General features: G+C 55.2%; 1 protein-coding gene across 3 annotated transcripts in view; it reads right to left on the reverse strand.

Moving 5' to 3' along the window:
- Positions 1-19503, reverse strand: part of ITPK1 (inositol-tetrakisphosphate 1-kinase) — a 168130-nt gene that overhangs the window by 36774 nt on the left and 111853 nt on the right. For all 3 annotated transcript variants that reach the window (XM_047736801.1, XM_047736800.1, XM_047736799.1), the window contains exon 5: positions 7713-7830. In XM_047736801.1, coding sequence (XP_047592757.1) covers positions 7713-7830 — 118 coding nt within the window. The remainder of the gene's footprint in view (positions 1-7712; positions 7831-19503) is intronic.

Here is a 19503-nt window from a genome sequence, read left to right on the forward strand (position 1 = left end):
GAGAATTTTTACATGGGACCTGGGAGACTCTGAGTGTGATGGGGGAAGCAGGGGATGGACTCCTGGGAGTCTCCAGTCTGGAGGCGTTGGTCGTCACAAGCGCAAAGAAACTCCAGAAAGGGGAGCTAGGGTCTCAAAGAGAACCAGCGTCCAGCTCTCCAGCTGGCCCAGGGGCAGCCCTGCATTTGCAGGTAAGAAAAGAGTGGCCTGCAGGAGCCATCAGAGCCTGGTGGGGTCCCTCAGGAGGAATGGAGGGGTGAGTCTGTGGGTCAGGAGGAGACAGGGCTTCCCAGCAGACGAGCAAGAAGCCGGGTAGCTCGTGCAGAGGTGCTGAGCTAGATGGGGCTAAAGGGAGGCACCTGTGCTGCAGGTCCCCATCTCGCTGCTATAGTCCCAATGGCTGGGAAGGCCCAGTCAGAAGCTTGGAGTGCAAACAGTAAAGTTCTTTCCAAGAATGGGCCTGGTCTCCTCCAGGGGGGTTTTGGGATGGGCCTGCAACCAGGCACCATGAGAGCTCACTTCGTTCCCTCCATCTCTCCTCAGAGCCTCCAGTCCTGTGTCCTGGCGCGTAGCAGAGGAAGTGAGGAATGTGGCAGAGGACTGCCAGCGCAGCATGGAGGGGGCACCCCCATCGGACACGCCACGGCCGCCTGAAGGAACGGTGGAGAGTGGGGAGCCAGGGGCCAGCCTGCGGTCATTTGGTCAGAACATCCCAGCTTTGGGATGCTGGCTTCTGGTAGAACTCTAGAAAACAGGGAGCAAGGGGACACTTGCACCCTCCCCCTGGAGGGAGTCACTGCTCCCTCTGGCCTGGCAGGACGAGCCCGTGGGCCTCAGCACCAGGACGCCTGCACCCGGAGAACTCTAAGGCAGAAGCCGAGTCTGTGTCTCCAGGGAAGAGAGGCCACTGCCCTCTGGGCCCCACCTTGGCCTTCTGGAATGCAGGAGTGCGGCAAGACGGCAGCTGCTGAAGAGTGGGCTGAGGTCTGCTCGTTCCCCAAGGTACCGCTCTACCCCCCGAAGCAGGCAGGCCAGGGCAAGGGGATGCCAAGGAAACAGCTCTCTGGCCAGAAGAGAATGAGCAGGCCTGGGCCTGTGGGGGCAGGTGAGGGGACTGGCGGCGAGCAGACGTGAGCCTGTGGGGTGTCCTCCCTGTGCTCTGGGCTCTTCAGTCTGTACTGTGAGTCAGGCCAACAGGGCCGAACACTCTCAGGATTCGTGGGTCCCTGTGGGGGCGACACACAGCCTCACCTTAGAAGGGGACCTCTGAGAGCTGAGGAGGAGTGGGTAGGGAGGTGGATGGAGAAGGGAGAGATGCAGAGTCCCTCCCAGGCCCATGCAGCCCGCGTGGCCTCGGACCTGGATGCAGCCAGGGACAGGAGCAGACCCCACCCAGGGTCAGCAGAGGGCACAGGGATGGGTGGGATCTGGAGAATTTGCTGCATCTGGTGTAGGAAGGAGGCTCAGCTTTGGAGTCAACTCAGAGCCGGACGTGAAGACTTGGCAAACCGTCGTCTCTCTCGAGCTCCACTCTCTCGCCCCCAAGGGGAAGAGCCCAGCTGCGCTAGGAGGACTCACAACAAGGAGAGGAGGAGCTGCCTGCCCAGGGCCAGACCTGGTCCTGAGGATTATCCCCTCAGCCCCCCCCCGGGAAGGGCATCGACCTCCTCTTGGCAGGTGACAAAAGGAAGATTCACCAGGGCAGAGCTGGGGTTCAGGCCCAGACGCCAGGAACGTGCCTCCCTCAGCCTGGCCTGCAGGGGGCGCTCAACACACCGTCCTGCTCCGCAGACCCCTCCACTGCCGGCCGCACACGGGGGTCTCTACCCAGGTCGCTGGAAACCTGGATGGTGTTTCTCCCCCAGGCTCCAAAGTCCAAGAGGAAAACCAGGAGCCGAGCACCTACCCGAAGTCCCCATCCCCAGCGCAGCTTGTAGAGGCTGTGCCACTCGGATGGCCACCTGCTCTGGGAATTGGTCCCGGCCTGGCCTGGTCCCATCCCCTTGGCCTCAGCACAGTGGGCTGGGCCCGCTGACACTCCAGGAAGACACAGGCAGGCAGCGAGGCCTCCCGAGAAGTTCACTCAATAGTTATGAAGCATTTTCACGGAGGGTTTATCCAAAACTCTGGCCTCCTGCACAAAATCAGGCTGGCGGCTGGCTGACTTGGGAGCAACAGTCCTTAGGGTGCGTTCCCTCCCGTCCTCCTTGTCCTTCATGACTCCAGGCCCCCTTACCCCCTCCCAGCTTCTACCTTCTACACGCCTCCCACCTAGAACCCGGGCATCCAGCAGGTGTGATTCTGACACCGAATCCTGGGCCACACCCACTGCCGTGAATAGGGCCAGACCTGCTGTACCACCCCCCAGGGAGGTGACGGCAGCCCCCCACCCCGGGGACAGGTGCACCAACGACTCAGAGAGGCCCACGTCAAATTAGGAGCGCTGAGCCCAGGTCTGTCAGTGCCAAAGTCTGTTCTCTTCCACGACTGTGTGCGGCTGCTCTCAAAGGGAACCGACTGGACTCCCGGCTCCTCGGTTACTCTAGCAGACAGGGACTCTGATCCTCTGTCAAGCAAACCCCTGACCTTCTCTGGGCCAAATCATCTCCTGAACACCAGAGGGCGCCCCAGAGTGCCACTGGCTGGCAGTGGAAGTGCACCTGTCCCCAGGCGGCAGAGCCCCCACTAGACAACCACCCGGGCTTCGGCTTTGACCTCAGCTGGTCCCTGCTGTCAGGGACGGTGGGGTTGGAGGCCGCAGTACGCCCACGGGTTCAGGAACCACCAGCTAAGAGCACAGACGGACAGAACTGCGTTCAAATCCCAGCTCTGTGGCCTGAAGGGACACGCACTTCGGTTTGGAACCCTTCTCACCGGCTACGCTGCAGATGCAATCAGCTGGGGCGTGCTGTGCTCCCAGCAGCGCCCGGCATGCGGCAGGTGCTCCCCCAGGACCTACCGCATGCTGACAGAGCAAGCTCAGACAGGAAAGTGACCTGCACAGGCCACACGACGCAAGGGACACAGGCAGGTCTGAGGCCCAAGCCTTGACTCCAGGCCCCTTCCCTGGCCTCTCCTTTCCCACCCACAGGCCTATGCCCCCCCCCCAGCTCCACCACGGCCCTCCCACCCCACAGTCCTCGCCCAACGGAGGCTCTGTGGGCAATGAGTCCTCCAGGCTCTGAGGAATGTTCCTTTCTCTTCACTTGCTGTCTAGATTACTCCATTTTTCAATCCAGTTCCCCAGCAGCCTCCAAAATGAGCCCTGATTAAACTCCCATAAAACCACAGGCAGAAATGCTCCCATGTGTGCTGTGTACCTCCCTCCCCAGGGAGGCCTGGTGTCCCGAAGGCCATCTGTCACCTCCAGAGCACATGTCACCCATCACCCACCACTGTCATCAGCTCTGAAGGGTCTCTCGAGCCCTCTGTCCTGTGGCCTAATGCTCTCCATCAGCCACGGCCCACCGCCACCGCCCAGGGCTGAGAACACCAGCTTGTGTCCTCCAACCACAGCACAGCTTTCTCTCGTATCGCTTCGGCCAGTTCAGGAGGAAGCTAGAGCCTTGCCCATAATCGCTTGACCTGCAGTGGCAGAGCCAGGCCCTGGTCTCGGGGCTTCCATCTCAAAATCTTGGCCTTATGCAGCAAAGCAGGTGGCAGGGAGAGAAGAGCCCTGTAGATGCGTGCTCGGCAATCATGACTTGGTGACCCAGCCTCACCCGCCCTCCCCCATGCCTGTGCCAGGCAATGTTCCATTTCTGGGAGGTTCCTGCCCTGGGTTTGAACTGGATCCAGGTTCAGTGCCATCTGTGCCTCTGGCTAAGGGGTGGGGGTGCAGCCCCGCCCACAAACAGTCACTCAATTAGAGAACCCCGTGGCCCAAATGCTCTGGGGTGGGTCACTCTGCAAGCCTAGGGACCTCACACTGCTTTGAGCTGCTGTGTGGAAGGAATTTACTGCTAGGGTCACAGGCTGAGGCCAGTGCCCCCCGGCCAGCTGGAGGAGGAATGGTCTCATTCCAAGAGTCATTCACTCCTGGGTTCCCCAGGTAGCAACCCACTTCTCGGAAGGTAAGGTGACAGACAACTTGGTGTCCCTCGGAACTCGTTCTCCCCCTTCTTCCACAGTGGCAAAGCTCCCAATTTCAGCTGAGCACATGGGGGCCCAGAATAAACCCACATTTCCCAACTCCCCTGCAGCTCCGTGTGGGACTCAGTCCTGGCCAGTGACATGTGGACTGAGCACTGTGTCGTGGCTGTCAGAGCCTTTCCTTAAAAAGATAACCACCGCTATCTCCCCTGGATTCCTTTTCCTCTGTCCCTCCCAACCCGCAGGTCTAGACCCTGGACATGATGGCTAGAGTTCCAGCAGCACCACATGGACCAGCAGGCTCGCATCACAGAACAATCAGCTGGAAGAAGTCTGGGTCCTTCCTCTGGGCTGCTCCATGAGAGAGAAATGAAGCTCTATCTCACTTAAGCCACCGTTATTTCAGGTCTCTGTTGCTACGGCAACTTCAGGGCTGAGCAAATGGGCAGGTTTGAGACTGATGGGTCTGAGGCACCAAAAGAATCCCACCTCCCCTCTGGGCTCTGAACTAGAAGAGGATGGACCCTGGGAACAAGGAATCAAGCTGGCACCGAGATACTCAGACTGGGAGCTGGGGGTCCGGGCAGCGGGCCTCCCCTGTCTCCACAGCTGACACTCTGCGTGGACCTAGAGCGTGGACCCCCGCTCCAAGTGCTCCGCCGCCTACCGGGGAGGCCGCCACCCCCGCTGCAGAGCAGGGAGCTCTGGGCACCTCCCCACGGCAGCCTCCCCGGCCTTACTGTGCAGCTGCCCTGGCTCTCTGAGGCAGGCACAGCCACCCTGGCATGAAGGACGGTGACACCCTCAGGAAGTCTCCAGCAAGCCCCTTCTTCCAGTGCTAAAGCAGTGTCACTTGGGCTGCTCTAACTGTCTGCAGAACTTACAAGGTAATTATGGCCATTTGCAGCACGCTTAACTGGGCTGCCTCCAGGAATAGCAGGAGGGGGGCGGGGGAGTGCTGGGGATATGCCTCCCGGAGAAGGTTCTCTGCACCTGCGGGGAGGAGCCCTGGCTCTGGGAGGCTGGCGGGCGAGAGCCAGCACTGCTTCCATAAGAACGGCCGTAGGGGTGGGGAGGGGGTCAGGAAAAGGCCCCAGGAAATCCCAGCTTCTGCCCACCCTCCTGGAAGAGTGCCAGCCTGGCTCCATGCACAATAAAGGAAATCCAGGGTACAGCGGTCACAGCCCACCCACAAAACAATTCCTGCTGGCCTAGGACCAAGCCTGCCTTAGGGTTCGGTCAACACGTTCCTGCCCGGCATGGAGGGGCTTCCCCACCGCACACCGCCCGCCCCTGCCCTGCAGGCAGCTCCTGGGCTGAGGGCCCCTGGGGTTGAGGTTTCTTGGACCCAGCAGAGTGGAGGCTGATTCTCTCCCCACAGGGGGTCGGTCGCCACCCCGACAAACATGTGGCTCTGTGTGGGTCACCTTTACACCAGGATACAGGTAATGGCCACTGGAACCTGTCTCCAGGCCATGTCTGCACTGATCTAAAATGTATGCTCATGTCCTCGCTCAGCAGCTCACACGCCTTCAGTGGGTGCCCACGAACGACGTCCCCAACTGCACGAGGCATCCCACGTCCCTGACACTGACCCAACGTCTGAGGCACGCACAAGCACAACCCATCACTGGTCCCCTGCCCCTGACTGTGCACAGTCCCACTCCGGGCCCAGACTCACCCTTGACGCCAGCCCTGATTCTCTACCCATGAAAACTGAGAGAGACTCCAAGATCAGCCCCTTCCAACATAAGGGGAGCTGTGCCAGCCGCTGACATTCCCAGGTGACCCCATGGGCCAGGACCCATGCTAAGTGCTCACCAGACGTCATCCCACTTATCTCAACCGCAGACCCTGAGGACAAACCACTTATTATCAACATCTTAACAGGAAACAGGCCTAAGCTAGGTAAAAGGACTCGGCCAAGGGCACAACAGCAGCAACATCCCAGATTCAGATAGGACCTCAGTCTGTCTCCCCCCAAAACCTGTGCTCTTTGCTCTGAAAAAAATCTTCTCAGCGGTGACTTCCCTGACCCCATTGGTACACATCACTCTTCTCGTGGACTTGAGGACATGAGATGTGGCCGCTGACCCACGATTCCTCCCACTCACTAAGCAGCCCTTCTCATCAGGATCGGATTCATCTCCTGTCCCTTCACACACAGCTGGTGTCCAACGCACACAACTCCTGGGATTTCCTTTCCAGAACCAAAGTTTAGCCGGAACATCCCTACAGATCTTTCTTCTCGTCTGAGAGTTCTAGTCGGACCCAGGGAAGGAAGGCAAAGCAAAGGGAAGCTGACATCATCATTGACCATTCCACACCCAAGGGGAAAAGGGTGTCGGCATGCTGAAAAGGTCTGCTGCTTGGGGGCCAGGCTTTACGCCACCTGCTGAACACCAGGCACCCTCAGGAATAGGCCCTGAGACCCCCTCCAGGACGGCCCGTCCAACACCCAGCTCTTCCACAGGGCATGCTCCCTAGAGAAGCAAGGAATCGCCAACTCTCATGGCCAAGGTCCGTGAGGACAACTGCTTGCTAGATCCACGGCCATCTGGCCACAGACACGTAAGTTAAGCTTAGGGGCTGCGAGCTGACAGCCTGAGTCCGGGGAACCTGGCAGGATGCTGATTCTGCCACACACAGGCTGTGTGATGCGGGCCCGTCTGCTAAGCTCTCAGTCTCCACTACCGTCTGCGAAATGGGGAGGGTGACCGCCCCACTTTCAGGAGTGTGGACAGACAGAGCACAAGGAGAAGGCTGAGCCCTGGTCCAGCCAGCCAAACTCTTCCCGCCGGTCCCACTGTCACACGAAACAAGGACTGGCCAAGTCACCACCCAGGTCAGGGCCAGGCGAGCCACCGTCATGGTCTAGATGGCAGGAGTGGGGGCTGCCTTTCCTCAAAATTAAACGAGAACTCTCAGCAGGGAACGCAGGGCCAGGCAAAGAGAGCTACGTTACTGTTAACAGGACTCTTTCCCAAAAAAGCCCTTCTCACAAAAACAAACACCTTGGGAAGGCCGTCCAACTTCTCCGGAGCGGCCGGGCCCAGGAAGGTGGGGAGAAAGAGCCCTCAGGGACGAGAGGATGTTGCTGGCAGGAAAAGCTCCCGCAGCTAAGCGGGAGGCTCCTGAGTCGAGAACAGAGCGTACCCCGTGAGGTCCAGCCGCCACATGACACATCTCCACGGCTTTGATTAAAGGCCCTTCAATCTCTCTGTTTGTCTCCATTGCCCGGTTACACAACTCCCCTTCCCGGCCCGCTGCTCCGTTATTCTGCACACAGCCCTGCTCTCTAACCACTATGTTATCGGGACACTTCATCACCACTCTGTGGGCTCAAGACAACAAAACAAAACGTCTTGAAGTGGCTGCAGCCGCTCTCTTTCCCGAAGAGCACCCTGGGGCTTTTATTTCCTAATTCTGCTGGTCAGAGGAGGAGCGAGGCCCTCCTGAGAACGTGTGCCCCTGGGGAATTCAACTCCTTCCTGCCCCAAAGGGCTTAAAAATGATCAGACACCCCCCTCCTCCCACCCCCATGCAACGACCACCCTGTCACTGCGGGGGGGGGGGGGGGGGGGCACATGCGATGTGGGCCAAGCCACGTGTGTCCCTACCTTTCATGTAGGCCTCGATCTTCCGGATGAGCTCATAGGACTTGGAGCGGTCGAGGAGGGTCCTGATGGCGGGAAGGGGGTCCAGGACAATGGTCTCAGGGTGTGCATCGATGTACTCCTGAAAGGAAAACACACCTCTTCTGGTTGGAGGCTGGAGGCCGAGTTAGAAACGAGTCTTCCACAACATTCCATCCGACGTGCCCTCACGGCATCCATCCCCCTTCTCCTCCCTCCCTCCGCCCCCCAGCCCTGACTTCACAAGTCTGAGGAGGATGCCTTCATGCTCTTGGCCCCAATGGGGTCACATGATGCTGGTTAGACCAATCAGCACCTTCCACCCTGGCCATAGGCTCCAGAACAGGGCATGTGACCCAAGTCGGCCCAATCAGACGCAGGCTCAGTGCTCTCGCTAGGAATGCTGGGATAAGACCATTCTCTCCCACACCGAGGGGACCAGGCAGCTGGGAGCAGTCACCCTGAAATCTGAGGGAGAGGCCTGGCAAAGCCAGAACTGAGAACGAGAGGCCAGCCTGAGAGAACAGAGCCAAGAAAAGGAGCGCAAGCAGGCTCCGGTCAACTCGTTTGGCTCCCGGATAAAGCCTCACCTGAAACTGGCTCTGCTGCCCCTGTGGGTGACACTCAAGGAGAGGGGCCCAGAGCCCCGCACGGATAAGGATTCTGGGGCAGGGCCGGCGAGAGCAGAATGAATGCTGGGATTCAGGCGAGGATCGGTGTGGAAGGCAGGATGACAAACCCACCCCAGGGCGGCCCCCGACCCCCAGGTACCCCCTGCAACGTGCTTCTTCTCTACCCACGAGCCTCAGGGTAGACTGCAAACACTCAAGCAAGACTGGGACCAAATCAGCCTTTCAGGAATTTAGGGTCTCCCTGGTGAAATAACAGTTAGGCACCTGGGAGACGAGAAACTACCGTCTCTGACAAAATTCAACAAGAGACTGGGCAAAAGGTGTCTGGGACAGGAACACAAGGATCCCAGCCCTGCCTCTCAACACCTCTGTGACCGCAGGAGCCCAAGCCACATCCGTGGGCCATGACAGCTCGGCAGGCAGATGCAGTAAATGGGACCACCCGCCTGGCCCCAGAACACGGATTCCAAGAACAAAAATATGGAACGCTGGAGGAACAAGAGAGGGGCTAAGAGGAAAGGCTGGGTGGAAGGGAGGCCATTCACCAGCTGTTGTTATTGTGAGCTGAATTGTGTCCTCAACAGATCTGTTCGAGTCCTAAGCCCTGGTGCTTGTGAGTATGACCTTATTTGGAAATAGTGTCTCTACAGATGGAAGCAAACTAAAATGAGGCCACAGAGTATTAGGATGGACCCTAATCCATTGACTGGTGTCTTTAAGATGGGGGAAGTCTGGAAAGAGACCACTGGACACCGCGGAAAGGCAGGACAGCAGCATGGGACAGATTCTCTCTCAGCGCCTCCAGAAGGAACCAACCCTGCAGACACCTTGACTTCAGACTTTGAGCCTCCTTAACTGTGAGAGGGAAAAGTCCCTGTTGTTTTAAGCCACCCAGTTTGTGGTACTTCATCAAGGCCGCCCCATTCCCCTGCCCACCCAGTCTATGAGATCAGTCTGCGAGGTCAACAAAGGCCAAGGAGAAAGCCACAATGCTTCTTTTCAAGTCAGCCTTATCAACAAAAAAGAAAGCGCCATTTGGAATTACTCTTTTTTTCAGTGAACCTATTTTGGTTCCTAGTAATCATTTTTAAGAGCTCTCAACACAAAGCCAGAGATTTCTATCTCCTTCTCCTCTGAAATCTGCTCCCCACCTTGGGTTTCATACCAGAGTATCTGCTTATGGGCTCATTTGTATCTTTTTCTTTGAAAGTTTAAAAAAACTTCTCTGTTCCTAAAGGGTGGCCGGTACGTGCCGGTGGGGAGCCCTTCTTCCCATCCTCCCACCCACGAACTCTGTGGGGCCAGCACTCTCTTGGCGCCTCTCCCCACATACCCATGCTATAGACACAAACAGAGAAGACAAGCCACCTTTCCCCCTCCTCCCGAGAGAGAGGCAGCCATCAGCAAGTCACCCCAGTTCCTGGCCCACTTCCCTGCTTATACAGGACAAGACTGTCAGCTGATGTGGGCAAGTCCACATCTGCCACCCACCAGGGCCACGAAGACAAGCTGAGAAGTGTCCTCAAGGAAGGAGTATCCAGAGCTGCCTTCAGGCCGGGGGCCATGCCTACACCTCCTCTCTCTAGCCTCAGCCTTGCCTAAGTGCCTGCATCTCTCCATGGCAGGCTCCCCATCAGCAAGTACCCGCTGTCAACACGGTTCCGTTGGCCCAGGTCTACACTGCCATAAGACAATGTCATTCACGAGACACCAAGGTTCCTGCATACATATAAAATTGCATTACTCTCTTCGTGTTAAAAGGTCATCCACACGACAAAGTGCGTATCACTCATGGTGCCCAGGGCATCGTGCGGAGTACTAAAGACACATGGATGAATGAAAGCCTTCTGGGCTTCCCCTTACTGGATCTATAATCGTGGCCAATGAGTTCATGTTCCAGGTTACAACCTAAACGCACTGAACTGTCCCCACAACCCCTCCTCCTCTCCTACCCCAACATGCCAGAAAGCAACCCAGTGCAGAGGAAAGAGTGAGGGCCCAGGACTCAAGAAACCCAGGCTCCCACTGTTAATCACCTTCCAGGGTCACCCTGGGCAGGCCACTTGGCTTCTCTAGGCCTCAGTTCCCTCATCTGCAACTTAAAAGCCTACACTGGAAAAAACGGAGGACTGGGGGCGCCTGGGTGGCTCAGTGGGTTAAAGCCTCTGCCTTCGGCTCAGGTCATGACCCAAGGGTCCTGGGATCAAGCCCCACATTGGGCTCTCTGCTCGGCGGGGAGCCTGTTTCCTCCTCTCTCTCTGCCTGCCTCTCTATTTGTGATCTCTCTCTGTCAAATAAATAAATAAAATCTTAAAAAACAAAACAAAACAAAACAAAAAAACGGAGGACTGGTGCTTATGGAGGCAGACTTCAGGGCCGCACACGGCGGCTGCTGTAGAAGCCATGTGCTTCTGGCTGCCTGCCTTCAGCAACGGGGTGGTATCAGGGGTGCTCGCCTCGGTGGGCTGGCCCAGGTCTCCCCCAACAACTGAGTCCCCTGAAGTCCACACATGCTCCTTCCTCCCCCTCGAAAATCCACCCCCACCCCCCCAGCCCCAAGAAGAGTATCCGAGTAGTTGTTGGATCTGGTTGCACTTTTCTGCGTTAGGGCAGTGACCTTTAAAGAGAGAACTCCGAATCATCAAGACATGAATTTAAGCCAAACTCACGAGGGAAAGAAGTCAGAAGAAACGAAGGGGGAAAATATATGACAAGCAGGCGCCAACAAGCTTTTGACCCGGGATGAATGCATCAGTATTAACAGAAGAATTATTCCTAAACACGATCTCTTTGGGGACGAGGACAGAGAAGGCAAAGAAAGAGTTTTTCCAATCGCCCGCTATCCACAAGTGGATTTCCTTCCAAGCCTTTTAGCTTATCTATTGTACCACAGGCCTCATGCATTTTTCACAAGACTCTTAGAATTACCAAACAAATTGCTGGAAGGGTGAGCGCCCTGTACCATTTTATCACGACTCAGAAGAAGAAAGGCCCAAACGGTCTCCATGGCAAATGGTAAACACATGTTCCTTTAGAGCGCCCGCCGCGAAACACCTACAAAGGGAGCCTGGACATGACCAAGGGCCAGCCCGGCTCGAGGCAGACTGAAAAGGGGGGAGAGCAGACACAGCCCCCGTCAGGGGGCCAGGAGGAGGGCTAGAGAGCGCAGACTGTTTGTGGAGGGGACAAAGGGGCAGAGGCCGGCCAGGTGCCCCTGGCCCCCAGGCCCAAGGGATGATGGTGCCAGGAGGGACCCGGAACCCTCTCTGCTGGGCTGGAGGAAGTCGACGCTTCCCCACTGCAAGAGTGAGCCCAACGAGAGGATCGGGGGCGCCACAGACACCATTTCCTCTGCGGTTCCATGTACAGACAGGAAACAAGCCGGCCGATGCAAGGGTTTGCTCTTATCTGACAGAAAATGCAGGCAGAAGTCCCAAGTTCAAATCCTGCCTCTTGCACTTACCCTATGTCTGTGAAAGAAACTGCAGTTTACCTCTGAGATTCTGTTTCCTGGTGTGCAAAATGGGCATTTTTATTCCCAAAGACCCACCTATCTATTAGAGAGAGAGTGAGCGCACACACATGTACACACATAGGAGGGACAGAGGGTGAGGGAGAGCGCAAATCTCAAACACACACACACACACCCGCCCCACCCTGAGTGTGAAACCTGACCTGGGACTCGATCTCCTGACCCTGAGATCATGACCTGAGCCAAACTCCAGAGTTGGGACACTTAACCAACTGAGCCACCCAGGCGCCCCTGCATTTTAAATAAAAAACCATCTCAGGGAGCTACTTTGGGCAACAAGACCCGGACTGAAAAAAAGAGGATTCTCACGGTTGGACAGCACGTGGGCTCTCGGCACTGCACCTGGCCCAAGGTCTCTGAGCTCACCCAGCCATGCCCCATGCAGCAGACTGTGGGGCAGGCCAGCCCTGCACCTGAGGAGAACGACAGGGCTCTTCTGGATGGGGCCAACCCTCCCGCTGACGCCCAGAGCACCACACAATCCCCTGGCCTGTGGCAGCCCAGGCTGCAGGGCGCATCCCTCTGTGGACAGGTCCTGGCAGAGCCCACAATGCCAGTGGCACCCAGCCAGCCGGTCCCTTATGGGGGCGTGGAGAGAAGTGCCCGTGCCCAGTTCCCGCCCCCTCAGTTCTCAGACATAGGGGACGTTCTGACCCACCCCCCCCAACCACTGCAGGCCCCTTTTTAGAAAGCGGTGATTCATTTTTTAAAGATACATACTAAAATTATTTACAGATTAGATATGATGCCTGCAATCTGCTTCAAAGTAACCAGGCACGGCGGATGGTGAGAGACGTAGGTGAGGCAGGAGAAAACGAGAGTGGTCGCACGTGGCTACTTCGTGAAGCTGGGTGGCGGGACGGGGGAGGGAGCTGCAGCCTTCTCTCGAGTATTTTTAAATTTTGTGTAACCAAAAAACTGGGGACAGAATGGAATGGAGGATGAAATGACCAGGCCCTCCTTTCTTCAAGCCCACACACCCCTAGCTGTGCCAGAGACCGATTCAAACACCAACACTATCTTTCCCGAAGGAGCAGGAGGCAGCCAGCCAGATGGGAAATGCAGTGAGAGATTATGGAAAAGATAATAAATAAAAACAATCATCACCATAATTTTTAAATAACAGCAGCCACCATTTACCTAGGACCAGCTGGCGACATGTGCATTGCTGGGAAAATACTCTTTTTAAAGCACGATGTCCTTTAATATAAAAATGAGGTGAGATGAGGTGAGAGCTCAAACTATAGAACTCACAGAAGAATGCACGGGTGTACCTCTTCGTGGCCTTGAATCAGACAGTAGTTTCTTAAGATACGGTACCAAAAGTAGAAAAGAAAAAGTAAACTCTGTGTTCTCAACATTAGGAGCTTTTGCGAGTCAAGGACACCACTCACCTGAGACCTGGCACAGAGCCTCACCTCGTGGTGCTCATGACCCAGCCACTGAAAGGCCATCAGCCAGCACAGCCTAACCTCTAACCTCCATGGCAGGACTGGGAAACTCAGGCCCAGTGGACTGTTCCAGTAGGGTCGGGGGAGCTGGGATAGAAGCAGCAGCACCACACAGAGCCCTGGAAGCCCCTTCTCCTCTCTAGGCCTCTGGCACCTCTGTAAGGTGAAGGCCAATCCTGTGAAAAGGTTACATGCATGGGAGCCAGAGGCAGTGAGAACTGGGGTAGAATCCCGTCTTTCCCGCCTGTGACTCTGCCTCCAAAAGCCTTGGTCCTCATCTATAACATGGGGACTGGAGCAGCTCCTACCTCACAGGATGTTTAAAAAAAAAAAAAAACAGGTTTATTGAGATAGATTTCAAATACCATGCGATTTACCCACTTACAGATTATAGTCCAAGGATTTTAATACATCGACAGAGCTGTGCAACCATCTGCACGGTTAATTTTAGGACATTTTCATCACCTCAAAAAAAAAAAAAAAATTCCGTATGTTTGAGCTCTCCGTTTCAATCCACACATTCCCCCCAGCCCTTGGAAACCACTTTCTGTCTCTACAGACTTGCCTATTCTGGACATTTCATACGAACAGAATCAAGTGCGGTCTTTTGGGACTGGCTTCTTTCACTGAGCGTAATGTTTTCAGGGTTCATCCCTGCTGTGACACGTGTCTGAACAATGCTCCACCGTGTGGAAATACCGGATCTGTTCATGCATTCATCAGGGGACGGGTCTCTGGCTTGTTTTCACCTTGGGGTTACTACGAGTAGCGCTACTATGAACATCTGGACACAGGTTTCTGTGTGGACTAATGTTTTCATCTCCCTTGGATTACACACCAGATATTCTTGGGGTAAGAATGCAAAAGATCACAAAACTTCTCAGCTGCTCAAGCACAGAGGTTCTAAAGGTAGCAATCACAGAAATCTACCACAGTACACAAAAGAAACCAATTTTCTGATTTTTCCAAAGCTGCAGTCACACAAAATAAACGCTAGATTTGATTCTCAAAGCAATCTCTGTGGCCTGTAGCATAAACAACTATATTTTTATTCCCATTTTATAGATGAAAAAGCTGAGTCTCTGACCGAGGCAAAGTGACCGGCTCAAGGTCACACAACCAGCTGGGGCTTTGCCAGGATTCGAAACCACCCATTACAAGGTCAACCCCACAGCTTCTGCACTGCAACCCTGTCACCTACCCCAACAAGTTATGTGGCTAAAGTGCTTTTTAATTCCCACAAAGTCTAAGGACCCTCTTTGAACCTAAGTGCTGGATAACCTGTGCACAATTCAGTCAGGCAGGTCTAGAACAGGAAAGAGAGGACCAAAGCCTGGGGCCTGCAGGGGGCAGGGGGTGGTGGTTGAGAGGGAAGAGGCTGCGAGCTGCCCAGACCTCCCGTGGATGGAGCAGCCTCTACCGGGTCTCTGGGGAAGGCTGGCTATCTGAACGAGAGCTTCCTGAGTATTTGCACTTACAGAGCAAATCTTATGCAAGCACTGCAGCAAGAGTGAGCCCCGCCTATGTTCCAGAACTCTCCATCTCCAGTGAGGTGGGACAGGAAGCTGCACGGGGAAGGCTAAAAAAGGAGTCACATGTAGGGCTGGGCAAGCTAAGTGCCAGGTTCCCTGCCAAACATTCTGCACGTTAACCTGAAGGCTGGAGGGAGAAGCGGAGGTGGTTTCTAGGAGGAGAATTAGAGGACTGAAGTGAGTTCCAGAAAAACCCTGCTGGCCAGGAGCAGTGTGGGAGGACCAGGCTGGAAGCCACTGATAGAACAGGGATTTGAGAGCATTCAACTTTTTGGAGAAAGTTCATCTCCAGCCTCCTTCCTTCCAGAGTCCCTGTTCCCCACCCCCCAGGAAGAGGTCTTGTGAGAGGACAGCAGGACAGCAGGTCCTCACTGAGAATGCAAACAGAAAGAAGGGGCAGGGCAGGTCGGGAAAAGGCAGGGAAAGAGTTGGGGAGCCCAAGAGTGGCTCTAAGGAGCACTCTGCTCTGTTGTTTGATCTGGTCATGGATAGGTGGTGTATCTGGTTTGCAAAATTCGTGAAGCTGCTCACTTATCTGTACAGCTTTCTGTGTGTATTATCTTCAATGCATTAAAAAAAAAAAAAAAAAGATAAAGAACGAACCAAAGCACCAGACTATTCAAACAGCAAGGACCTGCTCCAGTCCCCGCTCTGCTGTGTGGCCTGCCTTGCACTTACACTCTCTGGGACTCCAGCCTCCCCTGCGGGGTAGATCAAGGATGGAAAGGGGGGTACCCATCCACCACACCTCCCCGGGGCCGCGGCAGCCATCACCACCAATTGAGGCAATGATGGCTTGGGGACCGTAACAGCCTTTTGCACTAACCCCAGTGGGATTCAGAATCCTGATCATCACTTAGTTCCAGAAGTCAGACAAGCATGGGCACCCAAGGTGTACCCCACACGCCATGCACGGAACAAATGCTCCAGGCTGATTCCTTAAGACCCCATGAGTCAGAGTTTGTGTGTTTCCGTGAGCGCTCAGTCACCAAACAGATGCTGGGGAAGACCTGACGTTCTTCCCTGTGGCTGTTAAAAATTACTCACCGGGCTTTTATGGGAAAAGAGGTAACCTTGGGCTTACTCAGCATAATCTCACTCCTTCTGACTCTTCCTGAGAGCACAACCCGAGGCCAGACCTTCCAGCTGATGGCCACAAAGGCTGGCCTTTGAACTCGCTCCTTCCACACCAAGTGGTGGATGAAAGACAGGAAGCATCCAGTTCCTAAAGTCTTACCACTGTGATGGAGGTCCTGGCAAGACGCCAGAAGGAGTTATTATTAATAATTACAGTAATAATGGTAATGATAGGAGCTAACTTTTCTGGAATGCTCACCAAGTACCAGACTGTTGTACACACTTTGAGGAATGGACACACTCATTCCTCAGAACAACCTATGCAATAGGTCCCATCAGCAGCCCCATTTGACAGGTAGAGAAACTAAGGTTCTGAGCCCCTCGGTACCTGGCCCAGGCTCGCCCAGGATCCAGGCCATCTGGTTCCAGAGCCCTCTAGCTGGCAAGACAAGGCATGGAGGGCCCTGGCTAAAGGAGAGGCATCTCAATTTTAGCTACAGCTAGAATTTCTCATGTGCATTCTTTTAAAATTTACGTTGAAGAAAGAAAACTAAGTCTCTCTCACAGTCAGCCAACCCAAGCCTAGGCTGCGAAGCACCCCAGCAAAAATGGCAACAGAGCTCCCAAGTTCCTTTCCCAGGAACAGAGTCACAGATGGTCAGACTTTGAGAGTCACAGATGGTCAGACCTTGAGAGACTAAGGTCCCTTAGTCCAGCTGGTCTCTTCAGAAAGAAGAAAGAAGCAGAAACTAGCCAGAGGCGACATGGGGAAGGGGCAGAGATGAGACCATGACCTCATCTGCTCCTTCTACTACCCCAGGGTCCTCCCTGGCTCATTCTGTCCCAAACGTCCCAAGAAGCGACCACAGTGGGCTAGAGTCTCTGCTTCCATTCCCAACCCTGGATCATAGACAAACTAACAACCACCAGAAGACAGCCACTCTTAGGAGAGTACAAAAATGACATGACCAGACGCTAGAGCCCACAACGGCCTCTGGGATGAAGATCCACATGGCACTGAGGGAAGATACGTGTAGGGTTTGAACGCACAGGATGCCTGCAGCGGACGCCTGCTGAGTGAAGGAGTAGGACCAGCGGGAGGAAGACTAATAGATGAAATGGTGTCACGGGCAATCACACCTTCAAAGGCATGTATGCTTCTGCAGAAAGTGAAACACGTTCCTGGGAGATCAGCTCCGCATGATGAGGTCATGACCCATGCTGAGCAAAGCTTGCTGGGCAGGACAGCTAACAAACACTCTGGGCAGACTACCGAAGCCATGAAATCAAAAGATTTCACGTTCATGGACATGAAATCAACTGAAGCCAGGGCCAAATGTCCCCCAGGCAAAGCCTTCCTGGCACCACCCAGAATACCTGTCTGTTCATTACACCCCACAGAAAACTGCAGAGAGCCTGAGCAATCCATGTTAGACCCAGGTGTCTTGGTGCAACACAATGTACCAGGCAGCCAACCTCGGCGCTGGCTAAACCAAAGCACCCACGGCTATTCAAGAATCACGGGCCAGGCGTCTGAAGAGGTAGCCGGGTCTGGCATAGGGCTGGGGCTAGAGATTCATGCAGCTAACCCGTGGGCCAAGAGAAGGCTGTGGTGGGATCTAATACATACCAGGGGCAGGACTGCCAAGTCCAGCCACACAAGATGACATTCACGTAGTTTGCCACTGAGCTGTGCAGTAGACAACCTATGTAACAGTCCCTGACCATCAGCCAAGGCTTCAGCCTTCCAATCACTGGCTGAGCACCTCTTTCCACCCAGCACCACCTGGCCAATCCCAATTCCGGCACATGGACCCTAAGACACTGCAAAAGTTAAGGCGAAGACCGTCAAGAAGTTTCAGTTCAAGTCTTAACACTGTCATTAACTTTATGCGTGCTTCTGAAAACCACTTAAATCATCTGTACCTCAGTTTTCCCACCTACAAAACAAGTAGGCTGGAATAATGCATTTTTATAATATCCTTTCTGACTTTGAAGTCCTAGGATCCTTGGAGGCTGTGAAGAGATAAATGAATGAAAAAACCTCTCAGGGCCCTGGAGTCTAGGACCTACGGCCCTCAGGCATACACAGTGCAGTGACTGAGCAGAACCCAGTCTCGTTAGGACAGTGACATGCGTGCCCATGACAGCGGAGGGAAGAGAGTGAGCGGGACAGGCACACAAATGACAGACAGCCAATGGCTCTGCGTCGGGGACAGACATCAGTTCACCAGCTCAAGCAAGACCACACATACCCAGACTGCCTTTCAGAGCAGCCACTAAGACAACTCCCCAGTTCTCACGGACTCAGCCCTGGCATGGGGAAGGCACCTCCTCACCTGCCACGTCTCTAACTTTTCTAAAATGGCTCCTTGGAGAGAGCGGGGCTGCCATGTCCTCAGCCACCTTGGTCTTAATCAACCCTCATCCTATTCTGGAGAGATCGCCAGTGTCTGAGCACTCAGCCTGAGGCCTCCCAGAGAGCACGAAGCCAGGAAGGGAGGGAGCCCCTATGTGTGCGCACTCGTGTGTGTGTGCGTGTGTGTGTGCGTGCACGCGTGTGCACACCAGAGTGGGGGTACCTCTGCAAGCTCAGGGAGGCCGCATTCCACCCATCCTCACCAGGAGCTCCTAAGCGCGGAGAGATGCAGGGAATGATCCTGTCTCCACACGGGAACGCGCAGGGGTGCGGGTCGGGACACTAATCTAGCCGCAGGAGGAGGGAAGCAGAGTGGGAAGCAGAAGGGCAAGAGAGAGGGTTTCCGGAGGCCAGGGTGGCTGAACCACCAAGGGTCACCGGCATGGACCACGAGGAGAACAGGCATTCCAGGCAGAGGGGACAGCACAAGGAAAGGCATGGGAGGAGGGAGCCCCACATGACCAGGGAGACGCAGGTCTCAAAGAGGAGTTTACGTAAGGCAGAGAGCAGGACAGACAGCTGGAGACACAGCAGCCAGGGAGTCTGGACATGATCCTAAAGCAACAGGGTCTCCAGCCGAGGAGGGGCGGGGCTGGTTTTGAGTTCTGCAGTGACCCGTCTATTGGCATGCGAGGCCCAGGGGCTGAACTTGGAAGGGACAAGCCTGAGCAGCGTGTCTGGAACAGAGCTGGTATTAGAGGCATGGGTGCCAGCCTTTGCCATTCCAGAAGGACCAAGATACTGCCTGACCTCTGGCATGATTTGTCAGAGCCAGAGAAAGGAAAATGATGTGCTCTGCCCCTCAGCCTCGTTGCTCTTCAGACCTGTTATTTAAACCCATGAACTCAGGCTGGGGTGGTCAGGCCCCCACAGCACAGGGAGCTCAGAAGAGAAGGGCAAGGTGTGAACACATGAGCGCCAGACAGAAGCGAGGTGGCCTGGGGTCAAGGTCCAGACAGGCTGCGTGAGCCTGGCACAGACGCTGCCCTTGCCAGGGCCCTGAGCGCCAGAAGCAAACACTACAGAATGGGGAACCAGCTAGGGGTGCAGCCCCCGATTTTCCAGAACTCAAGGCCAAATTCAACTGATGAGAAGAAGCATGTCCAAAAGTGGAGGATGACGGACCAGCTCTG

This window comes from Lutra lutra, chromosome 7 (assembly GCF_902655055.1).
Source record: "Lutra lutra chromosome 7, mLutLut1.2, whole genome shotgun sequence".
NCBI lineage: Eukaryota > Metazoa > Chordata > Mammalia > Carnivora > Mustelidae > Lutra > Lutra lutra.